At 36.7% G+C, this 23,083-nt stretch overlaps 1 protein-coding gene across 1 annotated transcript in view; it reads right to left on the bottom strand.

Annotated features, from left to right (window-relative positions):
* RGS12 (regulator of G protein signaling 12) overlaps positions 1–16,368 on the bottom strand; it is a 219,357-nt gene extending 202,989 nt beyond the window's left edge. The window contains exon 1 of the mRNA XM_027836387.1: positions 14,404–16,368. Coding sequence (XP_027692188.1) covers positions 14,404–16,278 — 1,875 coding nt within the window. The 5' untranslated portion in view covers positions 16,279–16,368. The remainder of the gene's footprint in view (positions 1–14,403) is intronic.
* Positions 16,369–23,083: the final 6,715 nt, after the last annotated feature.

Raw genomic sequence — 23,083 nt, 5'->3', positions numbered from 1 at the left:
ATATTTACATACACATACATGCACATATATCCTTCCCCCTCTCCTACTTCAGGGGTCCAATGCCTTTCTTCTTATTCATTTATTAAGTGCTTACTATATACAAAGAATTGTGGTATAGGTACTGGGGCAGATACTATGATAATTAACCCATAGTCCCTATTGCCCCCAAACAAATAGAACTCAACAGAGGAGACCATTCAAACAATAAGCACTTGCTAAACATTTACTACATACCTGGCATTATGCTAGGGTGGCCCTGGCAGCTAGGCACTAGGGATACAAAGACAAAAATGGGACAGTCTATGTTCTCAAAATGCTTACAGGCTAGCAGAGCCAACATATATACACATATACACATATATATGCACATATAAATATATACATACATACATATATAGGTATAAAACAGACACAAGATTAATTGAGGGGCTGCGTTAACATGGGGGGTGGGGAAGGGCAGGAAAGACTGTGTAGAAGGTGGCAGTTAAGCTGAGTCTTTAAGGAAGGTAGGGATTCTGAGAGGCAAAGATAAGAAGGGAAAGGGGTTTAATCAACACAAAAGCAAGGAAATGACAGATACTGTGTCACATGAGGCAGAGTAAGGTCAGTTGACTTGACCATAAAGTGTGTGAAGGAAAATAATGTAAATTAATGTTGGAAAGGTATGTCTGGCCCAGGTTATGACAAGCTTTAAATGTCAACTCAGTGGAGTCTGTACTTGTACTTGATCTAAAAGGTAATGGGGGCCATTGGAGTTTATCAGTCAGAGGAGTGGCAAGGTCAGATCATTAGAATGTAAGGTCCTTATGAGCAGCAACTTTCATTTTTTTTGCTATTGGCAGTACCTGACACATAGTAGGAACTAATAAATGCTTATAGACAATGATTATACCTTAAGACTATCGCTTTGGCAGCTATATGGTAAATGAATTAGAAAAGGGAGAAACTTGAGGCAGGAAAACCAACTAGAAAGTTATTGCAATAGTTCAGCAAGAGGTAATGAAGGCCTGAAGTAGGGAGGTGACTGTGTGAGTGGAGAGGAAGGGGACAGCTGCAAGATATGCTGTGGAGGAAGAATCAACACAACTTTGAAGCCAACTGGATAAGGTGGTAAGAAAGAAAGAAGTTCCAGATGGCTCTAAGGTGGCAAGACTGGGTACCTGTAAGGTAGAAGTGGCCTCAGTAGAAACAGAGAAATTCAGAGGAGGAATAGGCTTGGGGTTGATGGGGAATGAATTCTGTTTTGGAGTTGGCTATAGGACACCTGAAATGTCTGATAGGAAATTGGCGACATAAGACTGGTGGTCAGGACAGTCTAGGGCTAGATATATGAGTCAATGGTGGAATATGGCAGCCAAGAAACCAAATGCAATCTTAGAATACATCAAAAGAGAACTTCTAAGAATAAGGTAAGGGCCCATGTATTCTGTGCTGGTCTAGCCACATCTACAGTATTATATTCAGTTCTAAGCACCATATTTTTATGAGGACATTAACTGTTAAGCTGAAGAGCAGCTGGAAAAGGGCAAAGAGGATCATGAAGGCCTTGAATTCATGCCATATGTAGAATGACTGAGGTAAGTGAGGACGGTTAGCCTGGTAAAGAAAAGACTGTAAGGAGATCTGATAGTTGTCTCTAAGTATGTGAAGGACTGTCAGGAGAAAGAGAAATTAGTCTTGTTTTTCTTGGCCCCTGAGGGCAAAACTAGAAGCAATTGGTGGAAGTTAACAACAACAACAAAAAAAAAAAACCTAACCAAAATGCCACTGAGGCTCCATCCAACTCTGAAATTTTTTGTGAGCCTGTGAAATAATCCTCCAAGGGTAACAGGCAATGTGAACCTAGTTTTACTACGCCATTTTGGCAAACTTAAAGTCCTTCGAGCAAAATGTGTCTACTGGCTGACTGTTAAAGGTAAGTTCACTAGTCAAGGCATATGAACTACAGATTCAGGAATACAGACCCATAGAGCACCCTGGAACCTACAACAGTAGTTGTCTGTTGTCCCAGGGACCTAACCAACAAATCTTTAAGCACTGAGTCAAGCAGGTATCCTCAGAAAGAGAACAATCATACACAACAGAAAAAGACTGCATAGCATATTCAGTCTCTGAAGTAAAAAAGGCCTGGGTTGCCTCTGACACATATGGGCTGTTTGATCCTGAGCAAATCACTTAACCTTTCAATGCTCCAGACAGCTAAGACTATAAATTATAGACTAAGTGCTGGTCTGCATTAGTAGAGGGAGTTTCCTTACTAGAAAGTCCCCATCCCAATGAAATCCAATGTCTAGTCAAGAAATTTTCAAAAAATAAATAAATACAAAGCAGAAAATGCCAAGGGTCCTATGAGAAGTGCAAAGTTAACTACAGAAGTTCAGGGCAGGGAACAATTACCAATTACATCATTTAGTCCAACACCATCGTTTTACAGATAAAATTAAGGCTCAGGGATTAAGTAACTTGCATAAGGTCATACTAAAGTAAGTAACAGAGTCCCATTCCACTTTTGGATAGTTCTAAAGGGTACAGATATTTTAGTCACTTTATTTGCTTAATTCCAAATTCCTTTCCAAAATGGCTGTACCATTTCACAGGGCTACCAACAATGTATTAATGTGCCTATCTCCCACACCCCCTCCAACGCTGACTTGTCATTTTTGTCTTTTTTTTTTTTGTTGCAAATTTGCAGGGTGAAAGGTGAAACAGTTATTTTGATTTGTATTTCTCTTATTTTTAGAAATTTGGAATTTTTTTTTTCATGTGGTTATGAAAACTTTGCAATTTTTGTTTCAGAACTGTTTGTTTATATCCTTTGACCATTTACTTGTAGGAGAATAGTTATTAATCATATCTATTAATTGCTTATCTATCTTGGATACCAAACCCTTATCAGAGAAATTAGATTTAAAAAAAACACTTTTTCCCATTCAACCACTTCCCTTCTTATTCTAGATGCATTAGTTATCTGTGTAGAAGCTTTTCAGTTTCAAGAACTCAAAGTTATTTATTTTATCTTTTGTATTAGTTAAGAATACATCTCTTATCCATAGATGTGAAAGGTATATGAGTTGTTTCTTTTCTAATTTTTTTTATAGTATGGTCTTTATAGTAAGGTCATGTATCCATTTAGAATGCATTGAGGAGTGGAGTATGAGGTAACTGCTGCCAGGCCGCCTTCCAGTTTTCCTAGTAGTTTTTATCAAATAGAGAGTTTTTCTCTAGGTAACTTATGTTTTCCATTTTATCAAACACTGGATTATTGAGTTCTGTTATTTCTGAATCTTCCTGGTCTAGTTTGTTTCATTGATCTATTTCTCTATTTTTTAACCAATACCAGATGGTTTTAATGACTAATGCTTTATAATAGTTTGAGATTTAGAAGTGCTATTCCTACTTTGTTCTTACTTCTTTTCATCATTTCCCTTGATATGGTAGATCTTTTGTTTTTCAAAGTGAATTTTGTTACTATTTTATCAAGCTCTATAAAGTATCCTCTTGGTAATTTAATTGGTATAGCATTAAAAGTATAAATTAATTTTGGTAGTATTGTCATTTTTCTTAAATTAGCATGGCCTAGCCATGAGCACTGAATATTCTTCTATTTAGGTTGTTCTTCAATTCTTTAAGAAATTAAGAATCTATGTAAGTTTTTGTGTGCTTTAGGAGGTAGATCCCCAGATACATTATGCATTTTGTAGTTATTTAGAATAGGATTTCCCTTTCTATTACTGCTTTTTGGGTTTATTATTATTATATTGAAATGCTGTTGATTCTTGAGAATTTATTTCGTAGCCTGCAACTTTGCTGAAGCTATTAACTGTCTCAAGTAGTATCTTTGCTAATTCCCTGGAGTTTTCCAAATAAGCCATCATATCATCAACAAACAGGGATAATCTTATCTCTTCTATCTATCTATCTATCATTATTCCTTTAATTCCTTCCTCTTGTCTTACTGCTATTGCTAACATTTCCAGAACTATGCCAAACAACAGTGAGGTATTAATGACAGCATGAGCTCCCTACATTCCCTCAATTTCAGACAGCTGAAGGGATAGGACAGATCTGTTGCCACCCTCCCCTCCTCTACCTAACAAGAATAAGCATTACTTTAATAACCCATCACAGATTTCCAAATGCCAGGAATTGGTCACTGAATTTAGAGTGGGCAGGAGATCAATCTACTCCAATATTCTCATTTTAAGGATAAAGACACTGAGGTCTAGAGAAGGTAAAGGACTTTGCAAAGTAACAAAAGTTGTAAGAAGCAAAGCCAGGATTCGACCCCAGGTCCTCTGCATCCAAACCCAACATTCTTTTCACTCTCATTCAAATCCTAACTGTGCTATTCACTATGTGACTCTGGACAAGAACTTGAGCAGATAACCTTTAGGTCCCCTTTTCATTAATATGTTCTGTGATTCTGAGTTCCTTCCCCTACATCCAAATCTAAAAGTTGGTGCAGATTTGACATTCCCTCTTAGTCACATCTTAATTCAAATACCGTAGAGTCCAAGAAATACAACTACAAGGTACTCCTTGTATTAGTGTCACAGACATATCATGATCTACAGGGGACGCTTAATCTTCAACACATGCTTTACTATACCTTCTTATAGGTATAGTATCTTCTTATACTATACCTTCTTATAGAAACTTAGAAGTTTCTTATAGAAAACTTCTTATAGAAACCTATAAGTTAGGCAGGAACTCTGGGGGAATGGTTTTTTTTTTCTTTTAAATAGACCTGTTTGACTTTCTAACTATATCTGACATGCTGTAACCCTTTTATGTCTTAGTCAGTTGCCCTATTGTTTGATTAATTTTCTCTCAGGTCAGAAAAGTCCAAAAGCAGACCAAGAATCCTTAGGAAGAAGTGAATTCCCCATCCCTGGAGGTCTCACAGCAAAGACTGGATGACCAGCTATCAGAGGAGCAATAATGCTGGTTTCAGATCAAACAGGGATTACAACCTCTGAGGTTGTGTGCACTTTCTATTGTAGAAATCTATTTAATTTCTTACCCTTTGAAGATCATTGTTTCCATTAACTAATATTGCTTATTTCTTAAAGTCATCTCTTTCGGGGGATTACAATCTGTTCTACCTTAAATATGATCTTTAAGGCTCTAAACTTTTCCCACAATCCATTATAACATTTCCTCTCATTGTACCAGACTGATCACAGAAAATTTGCTTCACTGAAATCCAATATCCTCTTGCTGTGGTATGTGATGAACCTGTAATTTGCTATGCCGTAAGAAAATGGATTGTGGTCACTAATGTCCCTCCTCATTATTTTATTTTTGTTTTCTTAATCAGTTTCTCCTCACTGGAGAACTAAAGCAAAACAAAATAAGGCCTTATGGTCAAGAAAAGACAAGGATACTGATGCTGTCCATTTTCGGCAAGCTAAGTACATGTTTCCCCAGAATTCTATCCCCTCATATGCACAAAAACAAACAAGATCTCCTGGGAGCCTCTCATTTAAACCTTGGTAAGAAATCACTCCCTAGTGACGGCCATGGTTTCTGGATCATAAAAGCATTCTTTTGTCTAATTTGTGAATCCATTAAATGACATAGGTTTGGCTTGGTTTTATTTTTTTACCCAACAGATGAGTAAGTAGTACATTTTCTCCGAGTATGACATTCACTGGTTTCAAGAATCACAACTAGTTTAGTAATACTCTCCATTTTCTGCAGAAAACTCTAAGGAAACAGCTAGACATCCATTTTAGTTTGTCCTTTCTTTTCAATTTATAGCCTTCCCAAACTATTTACTGCCATACTAACTGCCATATTTACTGCCAATATCAATTAAGCCTGTCAGTACATAAATCAAACATTTGTGGAATTTTTTTTTTAGTCTTGAGCCATAAATGACCTACAAAATACACCATGATTAATTGTTCCTATGCCAAGGTTCATATCACGGATAGCTGCAACAAAAGTTGAGCAACAGGTCAGATTTTATATGCACTGGGGATTCATCAGTGGCACTCAGGTTTAAAATGTTTTAACAACTAACATTTGGATTCAACAAATATTTTTTGAGCGGCTAATATCAACACAAATGTGTAGAGATTTGTAAGCCACAGCACCTCAGCGGGAGTCACAGCTCTCACATTCACTAGCTGAGCTACTGTGAGGAACAGTCTATGAACCTTAAGAGAGATGCTATACCAATACAACTCACTGTGGACAATTATGATAATGACATTTTTCAGTAGCTAAGAAACTCTTAATCACTTTTCCAAAGGTCATTAGTCCTTTCTCTGGGCCTGGAGTTTCACCCTGGTCACCAGGTGAGGAGGTTGCCTTGTTTTGTTTAATGGTGACAAGCCATGAAGACCATCTGCTAAGGCATGAAAGGCTTGGATTCACATGAGGGAAGGGTGTGTCATCACCAATGAAATCACAGTATTTTTTTTTAAGTTCTCTGGATCAAGAAGTGTTTTACCCAGAACTCCTGTTATTTTTCACAATATTCTACCTCACTCTGAAGGTCCCCTACCATAGGTAATTGTTCACAATTAGTTTACTGCAGAATCAAGTGGATACCTGAAGATTTTTCTATGATATCTCTAGCATCCATGATAAAACATACCTCAATGCCAGAAACAATAAACACTATTTCATGACATAGTTAGGAATTTTAGTTCTTGTGACTAAAATTAAAGTTCTTTGGACTTAATGACACCCAAAGGCCTCTTTTCAAATTACTATGCTCTGTGATTCTGAGTCCCCTTCCCTACCTCCAAATTCAAAAGCTGGTGCAGGTATGACATTTTCTCTCACTCACATCTTAATTCAAACACTCTGGGGAGTCCAACAATTACTACTACAGAAATAAGGCAGAACCACAGCCAGATCGTGAGCTACAAAGGCTATTATATCCCCAACAAAAGCTTTACTATGGCTCCTGCGACCTGGAAAAACCTATTCCATAACTTCCCTGAAAGGTCTTTGCTTTAAGACTTCCAGGGATAGAGAACTCACTACTCAGTATCTTTTGAAGAATCATCATCCACATCCTGGCCCCTATTTGTGAACATACTCCAAAGTTTCTTCTTGGGTTTTCTGTTTTCCCTCTATACTATCACAAGACTCTCTCATCATTTCCCATGGACTCAATTACCATCTCTCTGCCAACAAAATCAACATAACCAGCCCCCTCACTTTTCTTCTTAACTCCTGTCCTGTATCTCCAAGTGCCCAATTGATATCTCCACTGGATGTTCCAAAGACATTTCAAAGTCAACAAGTGTGAAAATGAACTCATTTTCCTTCTCCCCACCCTCACTCCTCTTCCTAGTTTCCAGATTTCTGTCAAGGGCACCATTCTTCTGGTTATCCAGGTTCAAAACTCTGAAGCTATCCTTGACCCTACCTAACCTATCATAGTCAAATGGTCGCCAGGTCCTACAGATTCTATCTCAACATCTCTTCGTCCAACCCCTTATCTTCAATGAAACCACTCCCCACCTAGACTACTGCAATAGCCTCAGAGTTGGTCCCCATGCTTTCAGTCTCTCTTGTCACCAATCCATCCTCTACGTGGTTTCCAAACTGATACTCCTAAATCACAGATCTGACAAGTCACTCCGCTGCTTCCTATAAAATAGAATCTCCTCTGTTTGGCATAAAAAGCTTTTTACAATCTAGTTCCAGGCTAGTTATAAATTACTCTACCCTCAGCCATGAAATGGATATTGAAGTGATGCCCATCAACTAGGGAATGGCGAAACGAGCTATGGTATATGGTTGTAATAGAATATTATTGTGTTATAAGAAATGACAAGCAGGGGACAGCTAGGTGGTACAGTGGATAGAGCACCAGCCCTGAAGTCAGGAGGACCTGAGTTCAAATCTAACCTCAGACCAAACACTTGACACTTACTAGCTGTGTGACCCTGGGCAAGTCACTTAACCCCAATTGCCTAAAAACAAAAATAAAATAAGACAAAAAAAAAAAGAAATGACAAGCAGAATGGTTTCAGAAAAACTTGGAAACACTTACATGAACTGATCAAAGTGAAGTGAACAGAACCAGGAAAATGTTATACACAGTAACAGCAATAGTGTTCGATGAAGAACTGTGAATAACTTAGCTATTCTCAGCAATACAATGATCCAAGAAAATCCCAAAGAACTAATGATGAAGCATACTATCTGCCTCTGATATTGTTTGAATATAGCCTGAAGTATGCTATTTTTCACTTTCTTTCTTTCATTCTTTTTCTTTTATTCAGGCCTCCCTGTAGAAAATTACTAATATGACCAAATTAGAAATACTGAAAACCAGGGGCAGCCAAGTAGCACAGTGGATAGAGCACCAGCCCTGAAGACAGGAGGACCTGCGTTCAAATCCAGCCTCAGACCAAACACTTGACAGTACTAGCTGTGTGACCTTGGGCAAGTCATTTAACCCCAATTGCCTTACCAAAAAAAAAAAAGGAAATAAATACTGAAAACCAAAGGAGAGATTAATAAAATTAAAATTAAGAAAACTATTGAACTAATAAATAAAACTAAGAGCTAGTTTTATGAAAAAACCAATAAAACAGATAAACTTTTGGTTAATTTAATTTAAAAAAAGGAAAGAAGAAAACCAAATTGCCAGTATCAAAAAATGAAAAGGGTGAATTCACCACCAATGAAGAGGAAATTAAAACTAAATTAAAGAAATTAAGAACTATTTTGTCCAACTGTATGCCAATAAATTTGACAATCTTAGTGAAATGGATGAATATTTACAAAAATATAAATTGCCCAGATTAACAGAACAGGAAGTAAAATACTTAAATAACCCCATCTCAGAAAAAGAAATTGAACAAGCCATCAATGAACTCCCTAGGAAAAAATCTCCCGGGCCAGATGGATTTACAAGCAAATTCTATCAAACATTTAAAGAACAATTAATTCCAATACTATATAGACTTACTGGGAAAATAGGCAAAGAAGTCCTATTAAATTCTTTTTATGATACAAATATGATGCTGATACCTAAACTGGAAAGAGTCAAAACAGAGAAAGAAAACTATAGACCAATTTCCCTAATGAATATAGATGCAAAAATTTTAAATAAAATATTAGCAAAAAGATTACAGCAACTTACCACGAGAATAATACACTACGACCAGGTAGGATTTATCCCAGGAATGCAGGGCTGGTTCAATATTAGGAAAACTATCAGCATAATTGATCATATCAATAACAAAACTAACAGAAACCACAATTATCTCAATAGATGCAGAAAAAACTTTTGACAAAATACAACACTAATTCCTATTAAAAACACTAGAGAGCATAGGAATAAATGAAGTCTTCCTTAAAATCATAAATGGCATCTATCTAAAACCTTCAGCAAACATTATATGTAATGGAGATAAGCTAGAAGCATTTCCAATAAGATCAGGGGTGAAACAAGGATATCCATTATCACCACTGTTGTTCAATAAGGTACTAGAAATGTTAGCTTTCACAATAAGAGAAGAAAAAGAAATTGAAGGTACTGGAATAGGCAAAGAAGAAACAAAACTATCACTTTTTGCAGATGATATGATGATATACATAGAGAATCCTAGAGAATCAAGTAAAAACTACTTGAAATAACAACTTTAGCAAAGTTGCAGGATATAAAATAAACCCACATAAATCATCAGCATTTATATATATTACTAACAAAATTACTAACATGGAAGTGTTATACATGATTGCACATGTATAACTTATATGTGATTTCTTACAGTTTCAGACAGGGAGAGGACAGGGAGGCAGTGAGGGATAGAATTTGGAACTCAAAACTTTAAAAAAAATGTTTTAATATTGTTTTAACGTGTAATTGGGGAAAAAAACCATTTTTTTTTTTTTTTAGGCAATTGGAATTAAGTGACTTGCCCAGGATCACACAGCTAGTAAGTGTCAAGTGTTTGGTCTGAGGCCGGATTTGAACTCAGGTCCTCCTGTCTTCAAGGCCGGTGCTCTATCCACTGTGCCACCTAGCTGCCCCCAAAAAATATTTTTAAAAAATTTTCGATTACTCTACCCTCCATATAAATTAGACTATTTGTTGTTCCTAGATGACACCTCAACTCCACTTCTGTAACTTTTAATAGGGTGTCCCCCAAGCTTAAATCTCTCCCTCCTCACCTAGACTGGAATTCCTAACTCCCTTTAAAGCTCAGCTCCACTGTTACCCATAAGGGTGCCTTTCTCAAGTTCCTCACCCATAACTCTGTATTCATTTTGTATATATCCTGTACTTAGTTGTCTATAAATGTGCTATATCCCTTGCCTTTAAACTCTTTGAAGACAGAGACTATCTCAATTTTTGTACAGGTATCCCCAGTACTGAGCACAGTGCCTAACACATCACAGGTATTTAACAAATGCTAGTAATTCCATATTCAGGCCAAACATGGAATTCTAAACATGGAATACAAATTGTCAATTTTCAAAGAATTAGATTTAAGAGATTTGACTCTAAATTAATTTAATTTAGTTAGGATGCTCTTTTGGGACAAGGACTATTAACTTAAAAAAAAAAAAAGACAAAAAGTCCTTGTATCCCAAGTGCTCTAAGAAAGTGCCTTGCAAATGGCATGTTCTTAATAAAGGCCTGTTCAGTTCAATGGTTGAATCTCTTTTAGACGACTCAGAAAGCAGAGCGAGATCTTTCAAGGCTGCCAGATCATCACTATGAATACCCATCCCCATTTCAAGAGACAACATGGAAGAGTGGATTAATAAGAGTGATAAGAATAACCCAGCTTTTATCATACAATTTTAGTGTGAAAACAAATATGCAATATTTTAATAAATGGCCTCATTTTTTTTAACAATGGCCTCAAATCATGTCATAACTCATTTGAACAAAATAGTCCTAGGATGCCATTTTTTTAGTCTTGTGGTACCCACTGTTGTGGCCATACGTCTTCTAAGGATAATATGGAGGTGATACATATAAGCTCAACTTGCGCCCACTCTCTTTTTACTGTCAAACAACTCAAAGAGTTTTAAATCCTCTCCTTCCTCACCATCTATTTCCCCTCATTAGAGGTGCAAGGCTAGAAGGAAAAGCAGAATCAGGTGGAGTGGGACACAAAGGTAGGAAATTAGTCATCTTTAAAAATTCCAATGCTTTCATTTTGAACTCACATCTGGAATTATAGGTATCTACAGGCTTATAATACTTTCTAAGGTATTACTAACTCAGGATTTGAGAGAAAAAGGAGAATAGAAAGCTGATTGGTTCTGAAACCACAATAGACAGCCTCAGTAGAGCTAGGTAAAAGCCCTAGCTCTGTTTGTTAATTGTCATTTAAGCAAGACATTAAATCTCTCTGTGTCTAGGTTTCTTCTGGTATCAAATAAGAATAATAATAATGGCACTACCTAACCACACAAGGCTATTGTAAGGAAATTACTTTGTAAACAATTAAGTGCTATTGAAACACAAGCTATTTTTTTGTTTTGTTTTGTTTTGTTTTGTTTTTGGCTAGGCAATGGGGTTAAGTGACTTGTCCACGGTCACCTAGCTATAAGTGTTATGTATCTGAGGCCGGATTTGAACTCAGGTCTTCCTGACTCCAGGGCTGGTGTTCTATCCGCTGCACCACCTAACTGCCCCAAAACGCAAGCTATTTTACAGAGAAGCATTCACATCTTGGTATTTACAAGTTTACAGACCAGTCTTCACAACATGCCTATGAGATAGGTAGTCCAAGAATTCCTATTTTATAGATAAGCTTACTGAAGGTCAGAGAGGTTACCTAATTGCTCAGCTCACACAGTCACTGACTCTCTGTGCCCCAAAATTAGCTACAACAGATCTAAAATAATCTGGTATAGGAATACCACATTCTTTCTACTAGAACATGTTGCCTTTTAAATTTTAACACCATAACCCCTGCTATCCTAGCTCAACTCTCACAAGCATATAATTTCCCCAGATCCTTCCTGTGTTAGTATTTAATTTCATCCACTTTCCTCAAATAAGAGATTCATTCAGAAACAAACATGTCAATTTTTATTTAAAGTAATACAATGATAAGCAGTTACATTAAATGATAAGAAATAAAAATACTAAAATAAAGCATTTTTTTAGAGTTCTTAAGATTATTTTAAACAATAATTTTGGCCCTGCTATTTACTATCTGAATCACTCAAAGCAAACTTTTTACCCCACCTGAAAATGAGCTTCCTCAACCTATCAAACAAGGAGACTAGATTACATGATCTTTAATCATGGAATTTCAGATTTGGGACTCAATAGTAATCTAGTCCAACCTGAAGCAGGAGAACATTGTACACAGTAACAGCCATGTTGTGCAATGACTAACTTTGATAGACTTAGTTCTTCTCAGCAATGCAAGGATCTAAAACAACTCCAAATGGAAAATGCTATCCAAATACAGAGAAAGAACTATGGAGTTTGAATGCAGATCAAAGCACACTATTTGCTCATTTTTTTTCTTCTGTTTTGTTTTATTTCTTCTTTCTTGTGGTTCCTCCTATTGGTTCTAATTCTTCTTTACAACATAATTAATGTGAAAATATGTTTAAATAGACATGTATATGTAGAGCCTATATCATATTGCACACTGTCTTGGGAAAGGAAGTGGAAAGGGAGGGGAGAAAATTTAAAACTCAAAAGCTTAGGGAAGTGATTATTGAAAACTAAAAATAAATTAATTTAAAAATTTTTGAAAGTAGTCTTTGCTTGAAAACCTTGAATGAGAGAGAATCTGTAAGACTCGAGGCCACCCATTCAATTTTTGTATACTTCTAGTTGTATTTCCTTATATCAAGCCTAAATTCTCTGTGAAACTTTACCCATTACTCTGAGTTCTACCCAAGAATAACAAGTTTAATCCATTTTTCAATATGACAGCCTTTTAAATACTTGAAGACATCATTTCCCCCTCTCCTACATAAGTTCTTTCTTCTTCAGCCAAAATATCCCCATTAGCTCCTTCAGCCAATGTTCATATGGCAAGAATTCAAGGCCCTTCACCATACTGTTATCCTCCCATATACTCTCCCACTTATCAAAGTCCTTCCAAAAATGTGGCTCCTAGAACTGATCACAAAATTACTTGGCTTGACCAAGATAAAGTACAGTAGGATTGTCTCATTATTGTTCTTGGAAACTATGCCTTTCTTCATGTAGGTGAAGACTTCATTAGGTTTCTTGGCTACCATATCACACTGTTGACTTATATTGAGCTTACTGTTCATTAAAACCCTCAGCTCATCTTCAGATGAACTGTCACCTATCTATATTACCCAACTTATGAAACTGATTTTTTAACCCAGAGTCTAAGTCATGTATCCCTGTTAAATGCTATTTCTGATTCAACCCTGTATTCTAGCCTGTCAAGACTTTTTTGAATACTTCTTTGAATATACTGTCACGATTCTTCCCAGCTATGTCATCTGAAAAATTGGTAAAAATGCCACCTATGTGTTTAAGCCAAGTCACTGATAAAAATGTTAAATAGCATAAGGCCAAGCACTAATCCCTTGGGCATCCTATTGGAAACCACCTTCCCAGGTGACATCAAACCATTAATGAACTGCTCTGTGTATCCAACCATCTAATCTATTCTCCATCTGCCTAATAATACTATCATCTAGCCCACATTTCCCCTTCTTTCTCACAAAAATGCCATGAAAAAGTTCACCAAATGCTTTGCTAACATCTAGGTAAACCATATCCATAGCATTCTCTTGATCCACCAGTTTAATAATTTTTTTAAAATGAAGTTAGTTTCACAATCTGCTCTTGATGAAGGCATACTGGCTCTTTATGATCACTGCTTCTTTTTCTAAATATTCTCTGCCAAAGCTAGGATTTTATAATTCTATGTGTACTTCACTTTTCAATAGCCATGTTCTTGAAGGAGCTGTGTAAATATAAGCCTATTTTGAATACGTTTGACATCACAAGTGATTAATAGAAACCTGAATCTTGAATGAATCCTGCTGAAACATCCAGTAAAGAATAGGCATCTTAATTTTTGTGTTTTACAAAAGAGACCTGTTTCATCAATTCATATTTTTATTTGTCAGTTTTCTTAACATGAGGTTCTGCTGAATTTGGAAAGTAAAGAACTGTGCATTTGGCAGTTAGATAAAAAAAAGCAAACTTAATATGAATTCTTTTTTTTTGTTTGTTTGTTTTTGGTTGGGCAATGGGGGTTAAGTGACTTGCCCAGGGTCACACAGCTAGTAAGTGTTATGGTGTCTGAGTCCAGATTTGAACTCAGGTCCTCCTGAATCCAGGGCCAGTGCTCTATCCACTGCACCACCTAGCTGCCCCCGAATTCTTAAATAACTGACCAAAATTACTTATGCAAGCTGTTGTTGTTTTTTAAGATTATTCATAATAATACTTACCTTTTTGTCCTCTTTCGTCTTTCTAACATTTCGATGAGGGCCAAAGATGGTTTGCATTCCAAAAGCTTTTTTAGACCATTCACTCTTGTGAACACTTAGTTGAGGCTGAACAAAGCTTCCCTCAACCCTGTATCGGTCAGCTGGAATTTTATTCATTGGAGGAGGAAGTGTGCCACAATTCACACTTGACCATCCATCTGTAGAATCCGTGTATGACTCCTGATCACTGGCGTGGCCATGTTGCCATTCCTGGAGGACATGGACAGGCAGCCACCTTTGGCTGGAACTGCCACCTATACCCATAGTACTTCTTTTGGAAGGAGGGACTGAACTCCGTGAAGAAACAAGAGGAACCTCCATTCGGGAAGAAGGCACTAAATGCTTATTTAAATCACAAAATTTATCATTCTGAGTTGCTTCTAAAGAATTTCCTTCTGAATCATGACAGAAACCATTCCACTGTGCACTAGGTGGGTTTGGTGCTCTTCCTCCTGGATTTTCCCACATATTACTAGGAATGTGCTTACTTGAACTGCCTCCTAAATCAACCACCAGAACTCTGTTGCTTTTTTCTTCCTGGTTGAAATTGCCAATGCCACTATCACTATTGCTACTTGTACTATTATTCTGATGAGCATCAGCATCACCATCCAGGAAGGCCCGTGCTCTCATTCCTTCAATCAATTCTCCCATGTCTCTATAGAGGACAGAAATAAATTGCAAAACAGGTAAAGATGATGTTGGGAATTCTAAACAACCATTAGTGTCTGGATCAGCTGTACAATCAAACCCAAATCGTCTTGCAATACCTTGATGAATTTTATGGCTAAACAGTTCCGGATCTACCATGAAAACATGACAAGATGTTCTCAAAACTCCTTCATCTTCCTGAGCTAAACTTCCATCATCATTAGTCTGCATGGTAACCAGTCCAAAGAATCTTCTGTCATCAGGACATACTGCACTAAATGCCAGTTTCTCTGCAGGATATTCAGCCACTATGCCAGCTTTGTCAGTGCAGAGTTGAACACAATCATGCATAATCTTCATCATTACCAATGAATGTATTTTCTGCTCAGCCCGCAAGCGTCTCATACATCCACGAATAGCCTGCAGACTATCATATTCAAGGTTGGAGCTAGTTGAAGGAAGTTCTATTGAACCTAGATAACCTACCACCATGGCAACATTTAAAATGCTTGCATCTAATCCAAAGTCATCATGATTTTCTAGTCCAATACTGAAAACTGAATCATCATGTATAACTTTAGACATTTCTTCCTTAGAATGAAGATTATAATTTGGACTATTTATACTTTCCTGTGCAATGTCAAACCGAGCAGCAGCAGCAGCTGACTCTGAAAGAGACCTTTGTTTTGGTTTCGAGTGATCTGAACTAGCAGCACAAAGAGTAGGATTTTCAAAGATCATGTTAAAAATTCCACCAGACTGCATTTCTTCAACAACTCTCTCTGCTCTGTTGATACCTAATGCTTTGGAATCAAGTTTGGGCTTTAGCCAGCCTTTTCCTTCATAAAATCCAACTTCTTCATCACTAGAACAAGAGTCCACGTGACTGAGGCCTTCGCCAATTATCATATGTAGCACCCCAGAACACTTCCCTATGAGCTTCACTACATCTTCATGAGAAGCATTTTTTACATTGATGTCATTGACCGCAAAGATCTGGTCTCCAGCTTTTAATCCTACATAATCTGCAGGGCTCCCTTTCATAACACAGCTAAGAACACAAGGTGCTTGTCCAGAAAGGGTAAATCCATACCCTGCTCGTCCTCTAGCAACATCCACACTTCTTATCCTCGGTGGTGCATGTACATTGAGTCGACGTTTCACTGTCTCTGCTGGTTTATACATTTTGTTGTGTTTCTGAGAATGAGAATCCTTAAATTATTTCAATTTGTATCCATATTTCGTAGAATTCTTGATGCAACCTTTCTTTCCCACGATAATGCCCTATGGAAAAAAATAAATACACCATAATTTAATATTTCCTTTTCCCATAATTTCAACAATTCAGTAATTCAAAAGATACACATTCAACAGATATAGTACCCTACTAGTGCAGATTATAATCCCTTCACATCTTAGTAGACATTTTTTGTGAATAGCCCAAGCAAAAAAAAAAAAGTATTCCTTAGTGCCAACCCTCTGATGACCAGCTAGGATGATCCTCACATACCAGGCTGAGAGACAGCTGCCAGGCACTTAATTGACATTTTTCCAACTCTGTAATACCTGCCAGAGCTAAGGCTCCACTGGCATAAAACCTCTGAGAACCTGGGTCATCTCCACACCACAATGAAGTACCAGAGTACAACTTCAATGAAAGCTCATTGTTTAATCATCTTAAATTTCAGGAACATATTAACCAAATTAGATCACACATAATAGAAAACCATCACAGAATAAATATTTAGGCAAAACAAAAAAAAGATACAACAACTGAACCTCGAATGTAGCACTTTACATGGCTAGCAAATATTCTTTCACAATTACTATTTCTATCATGCTTAATGATGAACACTGACTATATCATTCTGTCTTTTCACACAGTTGAAATTTTGGGGCATCCTGATTTTGATAAAGGACAGAACAGAAATTCTAAAAGCTCTCAACAGGCTGAAAAAAAAAACAACAAAATAAACTTTAATTTTCCCATCTTTATAACAGCTTTATGAGGCTAATCGATACATACATCAAGCATTCTTACTAAAGGTATGAGAAGGGTAGGCTTTCACAAACAATATTTTACAGTATATCACATTTTCCCATTCACACAGTTGACTAAAAAGTAAAGAGAATACAAGACCCCACTGTGCTTATTTGTTGACTATCTGTTTGACTTATTTGTTGATTTAAAAAAAGACAAAAGTGCTACTCTAATAAGAGGCCTCCCAAGCAAATGTCAAAGCCTCACAAGATTTCTCAAAAGATATTGCAACAGGCATGACTTTGTTTGACAATCTTCTGGCAATTATCATGCCCAGCATAAATAGGAAGGCATGGGTGAGCCAAAAGTGTTTGTTCTTGTCTTTGAAAATGTCCGGCAAAGTCCAAATGAAAAAAGGCTTCTCTATACTTGGTGAAGATCTCCACATGTTCATATTTTCATTAAGCCCTAGAATACTGCCACCTCCTAATGAGATTGTAAAGCATTCAAAAGTGTTCAGCCTAACTATGTATACAGGAAAATTGGAAAAAGAAATTACAGTAACGCAAGAAAATCAGGGGGAAAAAAGTCAACAGTTTGGTGTGTTCAGCCTAACTATGTATACAGGAAAATTGGAAAAAGAAATTACAGTAACGCAAGAAAATCAGGGGGAAAAAAGTCAACAGTTTGGTAAAGGAGGCACAAAAAAAATACTGTAGAGAATAACATCTTAAAAAATACAATAGGCCAAATGGTAAAGAAGGCACAAAAATCCACTAAAAAGAACTCTTTAAAAAGCAGAATTGGCCAAATGGAAAAGGAACTACAAATGCTCACTAAAGAAAATAATTCCTTAAAAATTAGAATTGAGCAGGTGGAATCTAATGACTCCATGAGACATCAAGAAACAAGAAAACAAAATCAAAAGAATAAAAAGGAAGAAAATGTGAAATATCTTACTGGAAAAACAACTGACCTAGAAAATAGATCAAGGAACACTCATTTAAGAATTATTAGACTACCTGAAAGCCATAATCAAAAAAAAAGCCTAGACATTATCTTTTAAGAAATTATCAATGAAAACTGCCCTGATATCCTAGAACCACAAGGCAAAATGGATATTGAAAGAATCCACCTATTACTTCCTAAAAGAGCTCCCAAAATGAAAACTTCCAGGAATATTTTATAACCAAATTCCAGAGCTCCCAGGTCAAGGAGAAAATGTTGTTAAGTAGCCAGAAAGAAACAATTCAAATATCATGGAGCCATAGCCAGGATAATACAAGTTGTAGCAGTTAAGTATCAGAGGGCTTGGAATATGAAATTCCAGAGGGCAAAGGAGCTAGGATTACAACCAAGAATCACCTACCCTGGGGGCAGCTAGATGGCACAGTGGATAGAGCAGTGGCCCTGGAATCAGGAGGACCTGAATTCAAATCCAGCCTCAGATACTTATTAACTGTATGACCCTGGGCAAATTACTTAACCCCCATTGCCTCCAACCCCTCCCAAAAAAAACAATCACCTACCAAGCAAAACTGGGCATAATCCTTCAAAGGAAAAAAAATGGATATTCAATGAAACAGAGGATTTTTAAGCATTCCTGATGAAAAGATCAGAGCTGAATAGAAAATCTGACTTCCAAATACAAGACTCAAGAGAAGCATAAAAAGGTAAATAGGAAAGAGGAATCATAAGGAATTCAATAAAGTTAACTGTTTACATTCCTATATAGCGAGATGATAATTATAACGCCTAAGAACTTTATCATTATTAGGGCTGTTATGAGGAACATACATAGACAGAGAGCATGAGTGAGTTGAATATGATGGGATGATATCGAAAAAAATAAAATTAAGGAGTGAGAAAGAGGGATGCACTGGGAGAAGGAGAAAGGGAAAGGTAGAATGGGGTAAATTATTTGACAAAAAAGGACAAAAGAGCTTTTACAGAGGATGGGAAGGTGGGGGAGTGTTAAGGGGGAGCACTTGAACCTTACTCTCATTTGAATTAGCTCAAAGAGGGAATAACATACACGCTTAGTTGGGTACAGAAATCTATCTTACCCTAGAAGAAAACAGGGTGAGGACACAAGTGGGGAGAGCTAATAGAAGGTATGGCAGATTGGGGGAGGCAGGAGTCAGAAGCAAAACACTTGAAGGCGGACAGGGTGAAAGGAGAGAAAGAGAGGTATGGAGGTGAGGAAACTTCACAGAATAAATCCCCTTAATAAAAGGATTTGTTCTATAAAACTTGGACTCAGTCAAAAGGCCACCTCGAGGCCACAGGATCCCCACCCCTGGAAGATAAATGGGAGGAAAATAGGATAGAGGGAAATACACAAGTTAGTAATCATAACTGAAAAAAAATTTATAGCAAGTTTCTCAGATAAAGGCCTCATTCCTCAAATAACTCAGAGAACTGAGTTAAATTTATAAAAATTAAAGCTATTCCCCAGTTGATAAATGGTCAAAGGATATGAACAGGCAGTTTTCAGATGAAGTAATCAAGGCTATATATAGTCATATGAAAAAAATGCTCTAAATCACTACTGATTAGAGAAATGTAAATTAAAATAATTCTAAAGTACCACCCCACATCTATGAGATTGGCTAATATGACAGAAAAGGAAAATAACCAATGTTGAAGGGGATGTGGAAAAATTGAGACATTAATGTACAGTTGGTGGAGGTGTGAACTGATACAACCATTCTGGAGAGTAATTTGGAACTACATCCAAAGGTCTAGAAAACCGCAAACCCTCTGACCCAGCAATACCCCTACAAGGTCTATGTCCCTAAAAGATAAAAAAAGAAAGAAAAAGGAATCATATTACAAAAAAAAAAAAATTCATAGTAGCTCCTTTTGTTGTAACAAAGAATTGGAAATTGAGGAGATGCCTATCAATTGGGGAATAGCTGAACAAGTTGTAGTATATGATTGTGATGGAATATTATTATACTATAAGAAATGGGCAAGCAGAATGCTCTTAGGAAAACTTGGAAAGACTTACATGAATTGACAGAAAGTGAAATGAGCAGAACCAGAACACTGTACACAGTAACAGCAATATTGCACATTGTACATTGATCAACTGTGAATGACTTAGCTGAAGTACTTATGATGAAAAATGATATCCATCTCCAGAGAAAGAACTGATGGAGTCTGAATGTAGATCAAAGCATCATTTCTACTTTATCTTTCTTGTTTGGAGGTTTTTTGGTCTGCATTTTCTTGTGCAAAATGACTAATAAGGAAATATGTTTTGCATGATTGCATGTATAACTACATCAAATTGCTTGCCTTCTCAATGTAGTGAGAGGAGAGGAAGAAAATTTGGAACTCAAATTTTTAAAAAATACATGTTAAAACTGTTTTTACACATAATTGAGAAAAAATATTAAATACTTTTTAAAAGAATTAAGGTTGAGGGTTATCCAAAAGACAATAAAGAAGCACATGGTGGGCGCTGAGTAGGCAGCAACACACTAACCACACAAATCTCACAAGAGAGTCATGTAAGAGATGTTACACAAGAGATGTCAGATCAGAAAAGAAGGTGTAGCAAATGTAAGACATAACCATCAAATAGATTGTGTTACAATACTGGTATCCACACCACGTGAAGAGAGCTAGAGAATTACTCCCAGCAAGGTGGATAGAGACCCTCTGAGGATGATTTACAAGAAGACCCAGATAAGAGCAGCATGGGATGATGAGAGGGTATAGAGGGGGTGGTAATGTGAATCACTGAAGGGACTGCATATATTTATGAGATCACATTCATCTTAAATACAAAAGTATAAAAGCTCAGGCAATTCATTTAACTCCTCCATAGTTTTCAATTTCTCCTCTGTAAAGCAGAAACAAAAGTAATGACCATACCCACCTCACAGGGATGTGGCAAGCACTATGCATTCAAAAGTATTTCGAAGGCTAAAAAGCCCTATAAGAATATAATGTCAAAAATACTAAAATAGAAAACCATATGACAAGTTTAACATATGAAATCTATTAACACATAGTATTAATCTAAAGGTTTTTAGACAGCTATCCATTTAGCCAACACTGAGTTCTATATTTTAAAAAAGTTCTTTTTTGATTAAAATATTTCCATTAGTGCTTCATTATGAGGTCACAGCCTTTTAAAGCTTTGGTTAAGAAAAAAATCAATATATATAATGAACTTTGAGCCTCAGTGGTTTCATATTCACTTGTATGAAAGAAGGAGAAGGAAGAAGCAAAGGGCAAACAACTTGATTATACTAGCTCAACAACAATTTAGTTATTTCAGTAATTAGGCTGCTAATGTGCCTGAACCAACTTAATGAGCTAATTAAAAACAACATCAATTTACTTACCACTACACAGTCACCTAATACCTGGCCACAGTATGGGATGAAAAAATATGAGCAAAGCAAATAGCCTTGCACCTCCTGAGTTTGAACAAGTGTTAGAAATGGCCTTTCATACAGTATGAAACAAGGATGAGGACTGTGTAAGTCACTTAAGGAAATGCTAGCTTCCCTCTTCTGGACACTAAATGGGATGATTCGTCATTTTTTCAGTGGAAATATGATTTCTCCGAGTCCCATAACCCAAAGACACTAATTTGCAGGTTATCTTTAAGTGCTGGTGGTGGATGCTAGTTAACTGTTTATTTCCATGCCTAGTATATAATTCTAAGTTTCCTCATACATAAAGAATGGGATACTACCACCTATTCAACTGCATTCATGCTGTCTATCCTCATCCACATATCCTGCTGAAACATCAAAGTAAACTAGACTAATAATAAAAGCCTATTATCTAGAACCAGAGAGGTTCTAAAACCACTATGCTCTACCCTAGTCAGATTACATCTGGCCTATCTTGCTTAGATATTTGCACCACACTTGAGGAAGAGTATTAATAAGCTCTAAGTAGAACCAAAGAGGCAACCAGGATGCGAAGGGGTGCTGAAACATACAAATATTAGTCAAAAGAACTGTCCCGTCACCTTCACCTATCTAACCAGTAATTAGCTCCTGTGATTCTATCTTCACATCATCTCTCAAATCCCTCCTCTTATTCCCACTACTACCTCTGGTAAAGGCCCTCACTAGCATCCCTTGAACGATTACAGGCGTGTCCTTTCAGGTATTCCCATTTCCAATTTCTCCAATTCATCCTTCATACAACTTTCAGAATAATCTTTCCTATACACACATCTCGTCATGTCCCTTCTCTGCTCAAAACTCTTTGGTGGGTCCTTACTGTTTCCTGAATCAAGTTCAAACTGATATAATAAAAGGATGGATTTGGAGTGGAGGGCCTGGGTTTGAATTCTCATTCTGCCTCTTAATACCTGTGTGGGCTTGGGCAAATCATTTAACCTTTTCAAGCCTCAGTTTCTTTACCTGTAAAATAAGGTTATTTGACTAGATGACCTCAAAAGTCCTATGATCTTCTGCATAGCAAAGTCTTCCACAGCCCATCAGCACTCTTTATTTCTAGCCTTATCACATGTAACTATCCTCCACATATTCCATAGTCCAAACACACTAGGCAACTCTCTGTACCTCAAGCATATACTACATTCTAATATGTAGATATATAGATATATATGTCTTCTAATATATAGATACAGATATATATGTCTTTGCATCTGCTATTTCCTTTGGAAGGAATGTCTTCCCTCCCTATCTATTGAATTTCTATCCCTTCTTTATATCCCAAATACCATCTACTCCAGGAAGTCTTCCATGATCCCTTCAGTTGATAGGGCTTTCCTCTCAGATCTAGCATATCATTTTGTTTTGTGATTCTATTATGCTCTTATGTAATTCTGAATATTAGTTATTGGTCTCTGTGCCTTATTAAGTCTACTAGACCATGAAATGAATGTTTTCTCTCTCAATATCCAGCATAACGCTCTGTATACCATAAGCACTTAATATTTGTTGTTTTTATATTGTTTGGCACTCTGCTCACATAGAAGCTAGAGAAAGACAGTTAAGCTCTATGTAA

Source organism: Vombatus ursinus, unplaced genomic scaffold (genome assembly GCF_900497805.2).
Source record: "Vombatus ursinus unplaced genomic scaffold, bare-nosed wombat genome assembly UNPS02014818.1, whole genome shotgun sequence".
In the NCBI taxonomy this organism is placed as follows: Eukaryota; Metazoa; Chordata; class Mammalia; order Diprotodontia; family Vombatidae; genus Vombatus; species Vombatus ursinus.
Note: the sequence above shows the minus strand (reverse complement) of the source record. Positions and strands in the feature narration are given on the sequence as shown.